Source organism: Schistocerca piceifrons, chromosome 9 (assembly GCF_021461385.2).
Source record: "Schistocerca piceifrons isolate TAMUIC-IGC-003096 chromosome 9, iqSchPice1.1, whole genome shotgun sequence".
In the NCBI taxonomy this organism is placed as follows: Eukaryota; Metazoa; Arthropoda; class Insecta; order Orthoptera; family Acrididae; genus Schistocerca; species Schistocerca piceifrons.
Window position 1 is genome coordinate 43,387,842 of NC_060146.1, and position 17,023 is coordinate 43,404,864.

At 45.1% G+C, this 17,023-nt stretch overlaps 1 protein-coding gene across 1 annotated transcript in view; it reads right to left on the reverse strand.

Moving 5' to 3' along the window:
• The window catches only part of LOC124717055 (sensory neuron membrane protein 1-like), a 201,475-nt gene that overhangs the window by 155,449 nt on the left and 29,003 nt on the right, over positions 1 to 17,023 (reverse strand). Inside the window, exon 2 of the mRNA XM_047243736.1 lies at positions 15,172 to 15,329. Within this exon, the coding sequence (XP_047099692.1) occupies positions 15,172 to 15,329 (158 nt within the window). The remainder of the gene's footprint in view (positions 1 to 15,171; positions 15,330 to 17,023) is intronic.

Consider the following 17,023-nt stretch of genomic DNA (forward strand, 5'->3'; position numbering starts at 1 on the left):
GAGGTCCAAAGAAGAGCGGCAACATTCGTGACTGGTACATTTAGCCATCGCGAGAGCGTTACAAATCTCATAGGAGGTTTGAAGGGGGACACACTTTCAGAGAGACGACGCGCTAAACGGAAAGGGCTGTTCACTAAATTCCGAAATCCGATCTTCGCCGAGGATGTAAAGCATTTATTATTACTACCAACTTTGAAATCGCGCAATAATCACCATTAAAAGATAGGTGAAATTAGAGCTCGTACTAAGGCGTTCAGACAGTCGTCTTTCTCTCGCGCGATCCGTGATTGAAACAGAGGGGGGAATATGGCGCGAATTGTATCCTCCGCCACACACCTCTTGGTGGCTAGCAGAGTATATATGTAGTTTCGACCAGTCAGCAAAATGGAGACCCACAATGATGCCCCATTTCAAATTCTGTAACGCGCTGATAACGTTATCTCACATGGGTACGCGACGTCTCTGCTTCCTTCACAGCGATCACTCAACCTCTGACTGTGTTCACACCTGTTATGTACCCTACCACAGTTAGTAACAACACTAAACACGAACAACAATATTGTACTGTGGTGGCCGTTCTATTTGTCTCAGCAAACTGCAACTCTAATCATTTATATACGCGCCAATTTTTAATACTGGTATGATGTTACAGTAACAACCAACGGTGCTCATTCACGTTGTTTGTCAGGCAGTGTTTCTGTCTCCTGGGATCGTGCAGCAGTTGTAAAATGAAATGTCGTGTGGTTAGAGCCTCCTGTCGGGTAAACCTGTCGCCTGGTGCAAGTCTTTTGAGTTGACGCCACTTCGGCGACTTGCGTGTCGATGGGGATGAGATGATGATGGGGACAACACAACACCCGGTCCTTCAGCTGAGAAAATCTTCGACCAAACCAGGAATCGAACCCGTGCCCCATAGTATGGCATTCCATCGCGCTGACCACTCAGCAGTTGTCATCATCATCGTCATTTGAGTAAGACGAACAGCTGTTCTATCGTGATTTCATAGTTACCATAGGACGCGACACCTATATACGAACAGACACAGTTACGAAACTTGTCATTCACTGAAAATTTTGAACGAAATTTTCCTTCCAGAGGGATTCAGAGAAGGCTCCGTCGAATGTATTGTTCAGTATCGAGTCTCTCCGTTGTATTCGACATCACTTTCAGTGTCTTGGCCGCGTAGTTTTCGTTTTGTCCTCTTCGTACCTCCGCGCGCCAACTCCGGCTGTCTGTTGCCGGGCAATCTGTGCCCGCGTGCGTCGTTCAATGCCCCGCTAAATAATTTGTATCTCGTGCCTGATCGGGCGTCGTATAACGGAGACTCCCATTAACTAGTTAACAGCCATCGACGTGTAATTGTCACCTGCGTCCGGTTCTGTAATTAGGACTGGCCGAGCAGACAGCTGACGAGTCACGAACAGACGATAGATAAATGCGGACACCTCCGGCATGTTTCCCAACAGCTCAACGTTTGCGAGAATTAATGACAACGGCGTGATTTTAATGCTTTTAAGTTTGCACAGCGATTAAGCAAATTTAGTTTTAAACAATAGACAGCGCAAAATTCGGCTCTTATTTACGTGGGCTGTTCGGAAAGCAAGGAACGATCGGTCGTGAAATGGAACCGACAGTCAAAAACCGATGAAACTTTGCATAGATGTGTTGGGCAGCATTTCAAGTAAGGCCGTGGATAGCATTACGTCCCCCTTCTGAGTTCTGAGCGCCAAGAGAGCGCGTGAAGACGTCTAGAAAATAGTCTATCCCACCAAATATGAGTGTCTGCCGAGAGATTTCGCCTGATGTTATGCAACATCACGTAACTTATCTGTCATGCAGTTCCTTCTTCATGAGAGTTTTCGGCCGCACACCGCAGGGTCAATGAAGACGTCCCTGCAATGTTTTCATTGGGAAATGTTTGATCACCCAGCATACAGCCCGGCCCCGGCTGTCTCCGAGTTGTATCTCTGCTCAGACGGACCGCTGGATACGAAGACAACATCTTGGCTCTGAGACCGAGCTGCAGTACAACGCAGAAAATTGTCGGAAAACACAGGAGGCTACCTTCTTATGAGGAGGGTGTTGAAAAGTTGGTACAACGCTACGACAGATGTCTAAGTGTGAGCGGCGACTATGCAGATAAGTAGTTGGAAAGTTTAGCTAACCGTGGAAAATAAAAACCAGTTTGGATTTTTACTGTACTTTCCATTTCGCGACCAATAGTTCCTTACTTTCCGAATAGCCCTCGTATAAACGTCATCGCAAACAGCTTTAGTCCCTTCCACAGGGAGTGCAAACAGGTGTCGAAGTTACGTGATCGAACGTCATTAGTCATTCGTGGGTTGAGGCCTCCTACAGAACTTTTCCATAGTCCATGGTGCTCCTGCCTGTTTTCTGATGCCATCCATCCATCTTCCATCAGATCATCGTCTGAGTATTCATTTATTTTTTCGAATCGTCTAATATCATTGGTCAAAAACCTTTCATTTGCTTGACTAAGTTCCCGTTCGTTTTTATTACGGTCATAACTACCGTTTCGACTCCAAACTCCTCCCTGACTGGCTGGTTTGTCTATCTGTGCCCACTAGTGCCCGCTGTCCGCAAGAGTGACAGGATTTCTGGCGTTCCCCAAGGTAGTGTTATAGGCCCTTTGCTGTTCCTTATCTGTATAAACGATTTGCGAGACAATCTGAGCAGCCGTCTTCGGTTGTTTGCAGATGACGCTGTCGTTTATCGACTAATAAAGTCATCACAAGATTAAAACAAACTACAAAACGATTTCTAAAAGATATCTGAATGGTGCGAAAAGTGGCAGTTGACCCTAAATAACGGAAAGTGTGAGGTCATCCACACGAGTGATAAAAGGAACTCAAACTTCGGTTACACGAGAAATCAATCTAATCTAAAAGCCGTAAATTCAACTAAATTCCTAGGAGTTACAATTGCGAACAACTGAAATTGGAAGGAACACATGGAAAATGTTGTGGAGAAAGCTAACTAAAGACAGCGTTTTATTGCAACGAAACTACTAAGGAGACTGCCTACACTACGCTTGTACGTCCTCTTTTAGAATACTGCTGCGTGGTGTGGGATCCTTACCAGATAGGACTGACGGAGTACATCGAAAAAGTTCAAAGAAAGACAGCACGTTTTGTATTATCGCAAAATATGGGAGAGAGTGTCACTGAAATGATACAGGATCTGGACTGGACATCATTAAAAGAAAGGCGTTTTTCGTTGCGACGGAATCTTCTCATGAAATTCCGGTCACCAACTTTCTCATCGAAATACGAAAATATTTTGTTGACACAGACGTACATGGGGAGGAACGATCACCACTATAAAATAAGGGAAATGAGAGCTCGTACGGAAAGATATAGGTGTTCATTCTTTCCGCGCGCTGTACGAGATTGGAATAATAGAGAATTGTGAAGGTTGTTCGATGAACCTTCTGCCAGGCACTTAAATGTGATTTGCAGAGTATCCATGTAGCTGTAGATGTAGATATAAACTACAGAGTATCTGGGTAGCCAACGTCAAATGTTCAGTGCTGAGAACAGTAAGGTCTTAAGAAATGGGAAAGACCCACCGTGGTTTAATAGTCGTGTTGCAAAACTACTACGTAAAGAAAGAGAGCTTCGTCACACATTCAAGAGAAGTCAAAATGTATCTGACAAACGAAAGCTAAACGAAGTGAACATGAGCTTAAAGGGTGCAATGAGAGAAGTGTTCACTGAATTTGAAAGTAAATTACTGTCAACCGATCTGACTAAAATGAGTAAGCACGTGTTCTGTCACTCAGTGTCCACATTGGCACCAAAACGGATGATAACAGACGGGAGGCCGAAATACTGCATACGGTCTTCCGAATTTGTTCCATCGCAGAAGATCGTAATACGGTCCCTTCTTTCAAACATTGTACGGGCGTTGAAATAACAGATATTGAAATAAATGGTCGCGGAATAGAAAATCAACTACTATCGCTTACTAGTGGAAAGGCGTCAGGACTAGATGAGATAACTATAGGACTCTACTAAGATTATGCCGAAGAACAGCAACAGGTTTTCATAGTTCGCTGGAGCAATGAAGGGCACCTCGCGACTGGAAAAAAGCGCAGCTGATTTCCGTTTTTAAGAAGGGCCGTAGAGCGCAGATCCACACAATTATAGACCTATATCGTTGACGTAAATCTGTTGTAGGATTGTGGAACATGTTTTGTGTGTTGTGGACTGGCAAGACAGCCAATCCACTGTGACGGGTAGCCGAAAGGCACGCGTTTAAGCTCACGCAGGCTGGCGTGAGGTCTGGAACAGTTAAAGGAGGTGAGACTAGTAAAAAAGGTACGTGGCTTCTGGAATACTTAACTTTAATCCATAATTGGTGAACATCGCTCTTGACGGTACATGCAACACAAGATAAATAGCAAATGATAATGGCGCCTTGCTAGGTCGTAGCAAATGACGTAGCTGAAGGCTATGCTAACTATCGTCTCGGCAAATGAGAGCGTAATTTATCAGTGAACCATCGCTAGCAAAGTCGGCTGTACAACTGGGGCGAGTGCTAGGAAGTCTCTCTAGACCTGCTGTGTGGCGGCGCTCGGTCTGCAATCACTGACAGTGGCGACACGCGGGTCCGACGTATACTAACGGACCGCGGCCGATTTAAAGGCTACCACCTAGCAAGTGTGGTGTCTGGCGGTGACACCACATTATGCTCAAGAATTGTGATCTTCTTGGAGAAAGAAAATCTCCTCTATAAAAATCAAAATGGTTTCCGCAAACAGAGATCCTGCGAAACTCAACTCGCTCTGTTCCTCCATGATATTCACAGCACCGTAGACAACGGCGCTCAGTTTGATGCCGTTTGGCTTTAGGAAGGCATTTGACACCGTACCGCACTGCCGTGTAGTCAAAAAAATACGAGCTTTTCGATTATTGGACCACATTTGCGACTAGATTCGAGACTTCCTTGCAGATAGAACTCTACACATCACGTTTACCGGAACAGATACAAAGGCGCTTCCCTGATTACCCGAAGGAAGTGTGATAGGACCGTTACTGTTTGCAAATGAATATAAATTATTAATTATTAGAAAGCGTCGGAAGTTCTTTAAGACTGGTGGCAGATGATGTGGTTTTCTATAACAAAGTAGCAACTCCAGAAGACAGCACTGATTTGCAGAATAGCCTGCACAGGATTGATGAACGGTACAGGCTTTGGCAGTTGACCCTGGACGTAAATAAATGTAATACAGGGTTATTACAAATGATTGAAGCGATTTCACAGCTCTACAATAACTTTATTATTTGAGATATTTTCACAATGCTTTGCACACACATACAAAAACTCAAAAAGTTTTTTTAGGCATTCAAAAATGTTCGATATGTGCCCCTTTAGTGATTCGGCAGACATCAAGCCGATAATCAAGTTCCTCCCACACTCGGCGCAGCATGTCCCCATCAATGAGTTCGAAAGCATCGTTGATGCGAGCTCGCAGTTCTGGCACGCTTCTTGGTAGAGAAGATTTAAACACTGACTCTTTCACATAACCCCACAGAAAGAAATCGCATGGGGTTAAATCGGGAGAGCGTGGAGGCCATGACATGAATTGCTGATCATGATCTCCACCACGACCGATCCATCGGTTTTCCAATCTCCTGTTTAAGAAATGCCGAACATCATGATGGAAGTGCGGTGGAGCACCATCCTGTTGCAAGATGAAGTCGGCGCTGTCGGTCTCCAGTTGTGGCATGAGACAATTTTTCAGCATGTCCAGATACACGTGTCCTGTAACGTTTTTTTCGCAGAAGAAAAAGGGGCCGTAAACTTTAAACCGTGACATGGCACAAAACACTTTAACTTTTGGTGAATTGCGAATTTGCTGCACGAATGCGTGGGGATTCTCTACCGCCCAGATTCGCACATTGTGTCTGTTGACTTCACCATTACGAAAAAAATGTTGCTTCATCACTGAAAACGAGTTTCGTACTGAATGCATCCTCTTCCATGAGGTGTTGCAACCGCGCCGAAAATTCAAAGCGTTTGACTTTGTCATCGGGTGTCAGGGCTTGTAGCAATTGTAAACGGTAAGGCTTCTGCTTTAGCCTTTTCCGTAAGATTTTCCAAACCGTCGGCTGTGGTACGTTTAGCTCCCTGCTTGCTTTATTCGTCGACTTCCGCGGGCTACGCGTGAAACTTGCCCGCACGCGTTCAACCGTTTCTTCGCTCACTGCAGGCCGACCCGTTGATTTCCCCTTACAGAGGCATCCAGAAGCTTTAAACTGCGCATACCATCGCCGAATGGAGTTAGCAGTCGGTGGATCTTTGTTTAACTTCGTCCTGAAGTGTCGTTGCACTGTTATGACTGACTGATGTGAGTGAATTTCAAGCAGGACATACGCTTTCTCGGCTCCTGTCGCCATTTTGTCTCACTGCGCTCTCGAGCGCTCTGGCGGCAGAAACCTGAAGTGCGGCTTCAGCCGAAGAAAACTTTATGAGTTTTTCTACGTATCTGTAGTGTGTCGTGACCATACGTCAATGAATGGAGCTACAGTGAATTTATGAAATCGCTTAAATCATTTATAATAGCCCTGTATATTGCGCAAACATAGAAAAAGAAATCCGCCGCTGTACAACTGCACTATTGATGACAAATTGCTGGAAACACTATCTACTGTAAAATGTCTAGCAGAACTATCCAGAGCGACCTTAAACTGAATGACCACATGCAAAAAATAGTACGAAAAGCAGATGCCAGATAGAGATTCTCAGGAAGAATCTTACGGAAATGTAACTCGTCCACGAATGAAGTGGTTTATAAGGCGCTTTTTGGACAGAATCTGGGACCGTTACCAGGTAGGGCTGATGGAAGAGAAGATCCGACGAAGAGCGGCGCGTTTCGTCCCGGGATCGTTGAGCTGACCCGAGCTGGTTGCAGAGACAGTCAGCAAACTACAGAGGCAGACGTTGGAAGAGCCGTGTTGTGCGTCATGGAGAGGTTTGCTACTGATGCTGTTCAAATTTCGAGAGAGCGCTTTCCGGGAAGAGTCTGACAGCCTATTTCTGCCTCCCACATACATCTCGTTAAATGGTCACGATGGAAAATGAGAGAGACTAGACTTAGTACAGAGGTCTACTGACAATCGTACTTGCCACGCGCCGTTCGAGGGAGTGGAACGGGGAAAGTGATCAGCTAGTGGTATCGGCAGTTCCCTTCGCCACAGACGTCAGGTAGCTTGCGTGGTACTGATGTACGTGGTGTGGATGTAGTAATTCGCAACAAACGTATCTCGGTCGCTTGGCGAGCAATCTCCTGTATTTGCATTATTTTCGTATTAAAGGACCCAGTCGCAATGACAACAATCAAAACTGCTAGTGCATCCTAACAGTAACCTTTGCATCACTTTAGACCAGGGGTTCCCGACAAAAGTTTCCCAAGGTCCCCCTCATCGAGCATGATTGGTACCTTGTCATATCACAGTATCAACTACCTAAAAAAAACCAAATGAAGAGTCTTTTTATACCTTTTCTATTTTTGGTACTTAGAAAAAACATTGACATATTCATTACTGAAAAAATGCTGAGCTTAAAAGTTTTTCAAATTAGCCATCATTGTAATTAACTATTTGCCTCTATCTAATTCTAGTTTTGCGGTAGAGTGTGCTAGAGTCAGTTGGCTCTAGGTAGGCGCTGGACGCAGAAGTTAGCGTTCGCTAGAGCTCTGCTCCTGCAGGAAGCGGCCAAAACAAAAAAATCTGATCATACGAAATATATTTAAAATATTTTTTATTCTAATAGCATCTTGCGGACCCCTCTGGCATAGCTCTCGGACCCCTGAGCGTCATCGGACCACCTACATCTACATCTACATCCATACTCCGCAAGCCATCTGTCGGTGTGCGGCGGAGGGTACCTCTATCGGTTCTCCCTTCTATTCCAGTCTAGTATTGTTCGTGGAAAGAAGGATTGTCGGTATGCCTCTGTGTGGGCTATAATCTCTCTGATTTTATCCTCATGGCCTCTTCACGAGATATACGTAGGAGGGAGCAATATACTGCTTGATTCCTCGGTGAAGGTATGTTCTCGAAACTTAAACAAAAGCCCGTACCGAGCTACTGTTGGGAACCACTGCTTTAGACAATGAGTCATATGCTTTTTTGGAATAACCCCACTACCAGGTCTGTGATATAACATGCAATATTCGACAAGATATTTAAAGACACACGTTACAAGAACACAGTGAAGGTGGCAGACGTACCTCTCAAATACATATGCCGTACTCTGTCGCCTCCTACTACATTCAGAATAACCGCCAGTGGCAAATCACCGAGCAAATCTTGTGTTGCTCGTCAATCTGGGACCTTTACCATGTAGAATTGACAGAGCAAGTAGAGCTCCGTTTCGTTTGTACGTCGCATGTTAACTGTGGGCCTAGAAACGACAGAGAGACACCATCCTCGCCGCAGCCGCCGTGGTCCACAACCCCACGACCACTACCGCAGTCCACTTCACCCCTCCGCCGCCCCACACCGAATCCAGGGTTATTGTGCGGTTCGGCCCCCGGTGGACCCCCCAGGGAACGTCTCACACCAGACGAGTGTAACCCCTATGTTTGCGTGGTAGAGTAATGGTGGCGTACACGTACGTGGAGAACTTGTTTGCGCAGCAATCGCCGACGTTGTGTAGCTGAGGGGGAATAAGGGGATACAGCCCGCATCCGCCGAGGCAGATGGAAAACCGCCTAAAAACCATCCACAGACTAGCTGGCAGATTCAGAAGGATGTAGGTTGCAGTAGGTACTGGGAGAAGAATAAGCTTGCACAGGATAGAGCAGCATAGAGAGCCGCATCAAACCAGTAGCAGGACTGAAGACCACAACAACAACAACAACAACCATCACATTTCCGTCATCACTGCCAGCTGTGACCTGGTAATGCCAGGTGGCTCTCCACATCAGACACCATGCATCTCCAAAACAATCGGAGAATGGCACCTCTTCCCAGGAGGTCACCAAATTCACCAACGATCGCCATCTGTGGCATGGAAGTCCAGTGATTCATTGCTGAACACAGTGTCGTGTCATTCGTCAGCAATCCATGCTTCCTGAGCATGGGACCACTCCGGCTGCAGCTGTTTGTTTTGTGACGTCAGTGGAAGGCTAGCTGGTGCTACTTTAGATGGTTCAAATGGATCTCAGCACTATGGGACTTACCATCTGAGGTCATCAGTCCCCTAAGAACTACGTAGATTTAACTAAGGACATCACACACATCCATGCCCGAGGCAGGATTCGAACCTGCGACTGTAGCAGCAGCACGGTTCCGGACTGAAGGACCTAGAACCGCTCGGTCACAGCGACCGGCGAAAAGAGGATCAGATTTTAACATGTTGTACGATATTATCAAGGCAGCAGTGTGAGTGTTATGCGTGTGTAGGGCCGATGTACATGACTTCTTTAGCGGCCTAATCACCATGGACAGGGGCTGGATGTACCAATATTGCCCCGATAGAAAAAGAGCAAAGCAAGCTGTGGAGACATGTCGATTCACCAGCGCTGTCATCTGGCAACTTTGTGCCGAATGTAATTTGAGACCGCCATGGTGTGGCGCTTAGAGGTTACGCTTGTAAGGACCAGTCACAGAAGGATACTATTGGAATTAGCTGAGTTAGTTAAGGGGGGGGGGGGGGGCTGTTAAGACGTAGTGTCTCACCGAACGTCCAAGGAGGTGTTCCTGACGCACGACAGTGCTTCAGCGTATTCTGCACACGACAAATCCACATATTCTACTTATCTGGACTACCAGGTTTGCTCTCAGTACCCCCTACTCTACTGACACGGCATCCAATGACATGCAGTGACGGCTTTGGAAGGTGAATGCTTACAGAAGGACGGACACCATTATCACGTTTAATGGTCGCAGCTTTCTAAGTGACTGCCCCTTGTATCTGAAAGAGAAGTCTCGTAAGTAGGCAGCAACTGGAAGAGTCGTAACACCTGCTCCGTCCACCCCACCGCCTACCATCATCATAGAGACAGAAACTGGTAACCTCAAACAACCGCTGTTCTCCAAGAGAAATGTCAGAAACTAGTGGTCCAGGGGCTCGCGTTGCTGCCTCTGGATCACAGGATCGCGGATTCGATTCTCGGCCGGGCTGAGGATTTTCTCTGCCCGGGCACAGGGTGTTTGTGTTGTCCTCATCATTTCATTATCATCATCATCAATCGCGACAGTGGCTAGACTGGACCATGAAAGAAATTCGACTGTGTAAAATTTGTGACTTTGTCTGGGTGCTGATGACGGCGCAGTTGAGCGCCCCAGAAACCAAGCATCATCATCATCATCATGATCTAAAGAAATGTTCTCAAAAATTGGCTGGAGGAGTTCTGTGCTAACCACACTCCTCTCTGTAGTGCATCCACATGACAGCGGATGACACGGTGGCGCAGTCCAATGGGCCTGGTCGCGCAGTCACGTTTACCCTACCCGTCAACGACCTACCACACGACGATACGCCATGGACGTTACAGTCTAGAGCGACAGCCACCTTGTGGTAGAACGACTGGAGCTAAGATAATGTGTCTCCTCGCTCAGAAATATACAGCCGACAATTTAATACAAGCCGCCGTTCTCAAAGACCCCAACTTCCTACTCCATACGCTACGGTCGCAGGTTCGAATCCTGCCTCGGGCATGGATGTTTGTGATGTCCTTAGGTTACTTAGGTTTAACTAGTTCTAAGTTCTATGGGACTAATGACCTCAGCAGTTGAGTCCCATAGTGCTCAGAGCCAGCCTACTCCATAAGTATAGCATTGTCCGGGATGTTGTCGGTAGTTTGACAGATAAGGCGATAGCTGACTACATCGAGAGGATGTACTCTGTCGCGTGTACCAAACGCTACACCAAGTAATATCTTCCAAATCCCGAATTAACCGTGCCCATTCCACGCTGCATTGTAGTGTTTAGGTCACAAACTTTACCCTGATACGTTGCTATCTTGGGGTACATTGCCTCATTTATCTAATGTAGAAACTGGTGGTGTTTTCGTCATTGGGCGGACCAGTGCAGAAGCCATACTCGTAGCAGCAGTTGCCGTGGTCAACACCCAACGGATTCCTGCTCGGTGACGGTTCCAACAACTTGCTTAAACTGCACTGTCGATTTATTGCAGTATCCGTAGGCGGCTGATGTGTTGTTTATCGGAATTTTGTATCTTTACTACCACTGTACCGCCATTTGTGTCTGTTCTATCAGACAACTCCGACAGAACAGACACCACATGTCACTAGACATTAAAATATCACGGACGTCCAGTAAAAAGAAAACTGACGCGCGTCCTCTGGGCTACCAGTACCGTGTCTTCGGTCGACAATCCTCGGCCACGTGCTGCTCGGAAAACAAAGGATGCACCAGTCCGAATGAGACGTATCTGGACATCAACCCTATAACCAGGCCTGATTCTAAGTCATATCCATCTCGTCGTGTGCGTGAATACGTAATTTGGTTCCCAGCGCTTTGATTTCGGTTAAGAAAATAAAGCATGCCTTCACGGGCTCGCCACGGTCTCAGGCAGGATTATATGTTTGGGTGAAATGATAATTAAATAAAGACCCTAAGCTGTCGACAGGCGTTGATATACATCAACGGGGACAGTTGATAATGTGTACCCACACAGTTTTGTTTCGCTATACGGAAGGCAGCCATCGAGCGGCTACACATATTTTATGTAACTTATTCGTATTTATAACTAAAACAAAATGTTATTATTATCACAAAATGAATTTCTTTGTAATAGTTGTCACCTCAAATGCTCGCAGTGGCTAGCTATTTTTAATAAGCATTTTTTCAGTAATTTGCGCTGCGAGAATCTCATCTTCCGATGCAGCCTCTGGTCGGCCATTAAGCACCGAAGTATTAATTTATTTTTCAAGGTGTTAACAGTAAATGTAAATGCGAGAGATTTCGTTGTAAGAACCTTTCTAAATTGCAACAGATAATTAATTACGTTAAAGTTCAGTTTTTAAATTATGCAGATTCCATGAGTTCAGTAAGTTTTATCTTGGCCGCTCCACGGCAACAATCGAAATTCTCTCAAGCCGTGCTTTTCGAAAAATGGTTCAAATGGCTCTGAGCACTATGGGACTTAACAGCTGTGGTCATCAGTCCCCTAGAACTTAGAACTACTTAAACCTAACTAACCTAAGGACATCACACACATCCATGCCCGAGGCAGGATTCGAACCTGCGACCGTAGCAGTCGCACGGTTCCGGACTGCGCGCCTAGAACCGCGAGACCACCGCGGCCGGCCCCGTGCTTTGCAATCAATAAATATAAATTAACAAAATTACATTCAATTCAGTTAACGGCAACTATATTTTAGTCATCACGTTCTAAAATCTAAAGTTGGTACATGAATAACAGCGGCCCTTCAAGAAACCGTTTCATATTTACTTATGCACGTAAGTAAAAGTGATAAGAGAAGATAATATGCCTGAGAGAAAGAATCATGCTGATAAAAATAAAAATATTATATATATATAATTTTTTTGTATGTGACGTAACGAATGCCGCCGACGTCACACCATCTGTATTTTTCGTTATGGTTAGTTGTATTTCGTCGTAGCGGACGTCACATGACACCGGTTGAAGTTCGTTGTTTATCTTTTCACTCAGTTATTTTTATTACAGAGGCCAGTCAGCTCTCTGACCGAACACGGCGAGCTACCGTGCCCGGCAACTTCTTTTTATCTCATGTTGTTCGCTTTCGTTCGTTGCATCTCCTCGGGCCGGCCGTCTTAAGACACCCACTTAACTTCGTCGTTGATCAGTTTTCTTTTTTTTACAGAGGGCAGTTAACCCTCTGACCGAACACGCTGAGCTACCGTGCCGGCAACATTGTGAGACTTACGCGCTGTCTACTGCGCTACCGAAGCACAGACCTTCTCAGCCACCGAGGCCACAGAGTATAGTGCGACTGCAGGGATTCATCCTTGCACGCTCCCCGTGAGACTTACATTCCCAACTTAATGTCCACACACTACGTTCGTAGTGCCCCTGCCATTATTCGCGGCAGACAATCTTACCGAGTCCCGTAACAGTTCGGGCAATGCGTGTGCATCTAGCACAGGAGAGGAAGGTCAATGGCCGGTTAGCCTTAACTATATATGAAGATGGTATTTGTTCTTTCGGACATGTAGTTAAGGCTAACCGGCCATTGACCTCCTTCTTCTGTGCTGGATGCACACGCATTGCCCGAACTGTTACGGGACTCGGTAAGATTGTCTGCCGCGAATAATGGTAGGAGCACTACGAATCTAGTGTGTGGACATTAAGCTGGGAATGTGAGTCTTACGAGGAGCGTGCACGGGATAAGTCCCTACAGTCGTACGATCCTCTGTGCCCTCGGTGGCTCAGATGGATAGAGCGTCTACCATATAAGCAGGAGATCCCGAGTTCGAGTCCCGGTCGGGGCACACATTTTCAACTGCCCACGTTGATGTATATCAACGCTTGTCGACAGCTTAAGATCTAGATTTAATTATCATTTCATTCTAAGAGAGCTGTCAGAAAGAACAGATACCATCTTCATATTTATGTTTGGGGTTCTTGTCAGTTCGTCGAGAGATATGATCAATGCATCAACATGGTCTGATTATGTAGGAAAGTAGTACAAGGGACGTCTCGAAAGTAAGATTTGCCACTGTTTTTGAATGACAAGATTGTACACCAGGTGACGCAAACAAACGCCATGTGATTCCACACACATCACTGGTTCAGTGACGGAAGGGGCGTCAGCAGTGGAGGAACGACGCATGCGTAGAGCGCCGAAGAACAAAGAGTAGCAGCAGACTGGTGTTTAAAATGGTTCAAATGGCTCTGAGCACTATGGGACTTAACTTCTGAGGTCATTAGGCCCCTAGAACTTAGAACTACTTAAACCTAACTGACCTAAGGACATCACACATCCAAGCCCGAGGCAGGACTCGAACCTGCGACCATAGCGGTCGCGCGGTTCCAGACTGTAGCGCCTAGAACCGCTCGGCCACCTCGGCCGGCCAGACTGGTGTGTCCGAGATTATTCCAGTGCAAATCACTATGACAGACGGACGTCTACTCACAGCGTGGTCGCCAGTGGAATAGTGTGTTGTTATCCAATATGAATGGATGCATGGGCTTAGTATGTCCATCACTCAAAACGCCTGCAGACCGTATATGGTGAAGAGGTCATGCCTCGTCAAATGGTTGGTCGCTGATGCTGCAGTACAGAGAAGGGAGGTAGAGTGTGGAGGATGAAGGTCGAAATGAGCGTCCCTCCACATCCACAAATGAAAACAACATTGCTTGAGTACAGGACTGGTTGTTAGCGGATCAAACAACAGTTCCTTGCATCGCAGGGCACCTAGGACCATCAGAGTTGTTTCTACAAAGTGATTGCACGCTACGACAGAGACAGAGCGCCAGTGACCAAGTCCGAATCAAGGTCACGCGCTGTAACACGCGTACACAAACCAATGCAGTAGCGTCATAACACGTAAAACCTACCCACCCTCCCCACTCCTACACACAGTAGGCCTCCCAACAAACAATTGTATAATATAAAAACCTATATTAATCACCCTGATAAGGAGACCTCACTTACCGTGAGGCCATTTCATAGGATGGCCTTCGGCTGTGTGTCTGAGCAGGACTTTGAGGCTTTTATTCTATTGAGGTTATAACATCTTAACCTAAGAATGAACAAGATGTTAAGTTGTTTTAATTCATTAAAAAAAAATTTACGAGCGGTCTGGCGCGACCAATAACCACCACAATCAAACTTTAAAGATAAGAATATTTTATCAAGGACAACTCTAACACAGATCGAAAGCAAAAAATTGCAGAACTAAACAACTCTAATACAAATAAAAGCAAAAAATTTGAGAACTAAACAAATAAAAACAGTCGGTGTTGGTGGTCACTACGTCGGAAAACGGTGGAAGATGTGTAGTCTACGACGCCATGGTGTATTTGTTTTTGGTAATAAAGTTTGCTCGTGAAAGAACGATGACGAAACTTACTTCTGGAACGTCTCTCGTAGAAAGTTATAACTTTAACATTTTCTAATAACTAATGTTGATGCCTCCGTGCTGTAATGACAAGTGGATCAAGTCATAGCGGTGCAGAAGACTCACTCGTAGAAGTACGGTCCGATTTCTTGTACGATGGGTTTCTCCCCTCTGTGCACCGCCTCAGGGTTGGTGAGGTTCAAGACGTACACCCGGAAGTCGATGGGGTCGGAGAAGTTGGACCACATCTGGCGGATGTCTGATCCTTTCTTCAGTGCCAGTCCCTGAAACAGAACAAGCACTGTGTGCGATGAATTTTTTCTGTAGGTGTGTACTGAAATACACGATACCAATGTTTATTTCTACTCGAAGATAAGTTCTGAGTTCCACAACAGTGGCTCTGTTTATTTTGTTCTGATTTATCACGTTCTTTGAGGCAATGCGAGCCGGAGGAACTGGGCATGTATCGATTCAGTATACATAATGACGATCAGAGAACGTGAATACAAAAGAACTAAAGTATTAATAAAATGTGAAAGCAATTGTGAGAGACTGTACGAATAAATAACTCGTTACAGACCAAATTAGCGAGAGCAGCACAAAACCTATCATAATTAGCTGCTGTCACGTAATTGTTACATGTAATTAATTTTATATTAACTGATGCCATGTTTTACATTGCTATGCATGCTGTTTTCAGTACATTATGATATCTAATGATGGTCTGATGCCTGAGACTGGTTGCAAAAAAGTAAGTATTTATTGTAAGCTCTTGGCAGTGAACTGTAATGTTTTTAGTACATTTATCACCTAAAAACACAAAAGTTTAAGGATGTTTTATTCAAGTGCATTTTTTTCCATCTAGTATTCATCGAATTAGTGTTGCAGTTTCTACTGAATGAGTCAATATTTCCAAGAAAAAAATTCCATGATGGTCTACGTGTACAGATTGGGTGGAGCTGGAATTCCGAGACCACTTATTACATTAACATCAGTGTAACTAAATTAGAAATGTATATAGTAACTGACAAGCCACCTGTAAAGTGATGTTGTCTGACGTATCTGAGAATAACGTGGTGTTGGTTCTTTGTTTATACCTTAGCTTAATAAGAATTGAAAATGAGGGTACGTACGATGATTCTCCTATCAAAACAGCAGGGCTAATGAGTCAAGAATTATGAAACAAGGGAACATGTAAATAAAACTGTAAATCTTCGATTGATAAACCTTAAATTTCCAAAAGTCCTTCACCAGTTGCTTCGAAATTTTCACACGACGTTGCATTCGGATACGTGCGTCTTTTCATATACCTATTTTTAATATATACGATATATAAATAATTAATACATAAAAAGGAAACATTACTGTCAAAAATCTAGAGAAGTTCTTGAGACGGACATAGGCTATATTTTACCACATATATCTGTTTCTCGTAGCAGTTCTTCTCTGGCTGGTGTTATGATTTGTATGTTAATAGATACAATCGTTAACTGTAGTCCTGAAAAGGACTCAGATATATGTAGGAATAGCACCACCACCTGTTCGAAGAGAGACAGCTGCGACCGAGGAAAGGAAGGCAGTGGAACAGGAAATTACCCATCCTTTGTATGGGCATGAACCGCATCCGCAGCGACTGAAGTCAAGGAAGGGCTCCCTCAGGACATCAAAGGAACTTAGAACCACTGCTGAAAAAGCTAGGTTGCAACTATGGAGGGCTGCGACTCGGCAAGATGGGAATACACTGATCCGAATGATATTCGGTGTGACTGCGGAGAAGAACAGTCAGTTGGCCACATACTTCGGTGTCGATTGTGTCCAGTCTCCTGTACAGAAGATGATCTTCGACAAGCAACAGAACATGCACTGGAAGTGCCCAAGTTTTGGTCAAAGGTAATTTAATCATAACCGTATAAAATGTCTGTACATGTACCTATATGTTTCTGACACGATAATAATAATATTACATATATTTTTTACT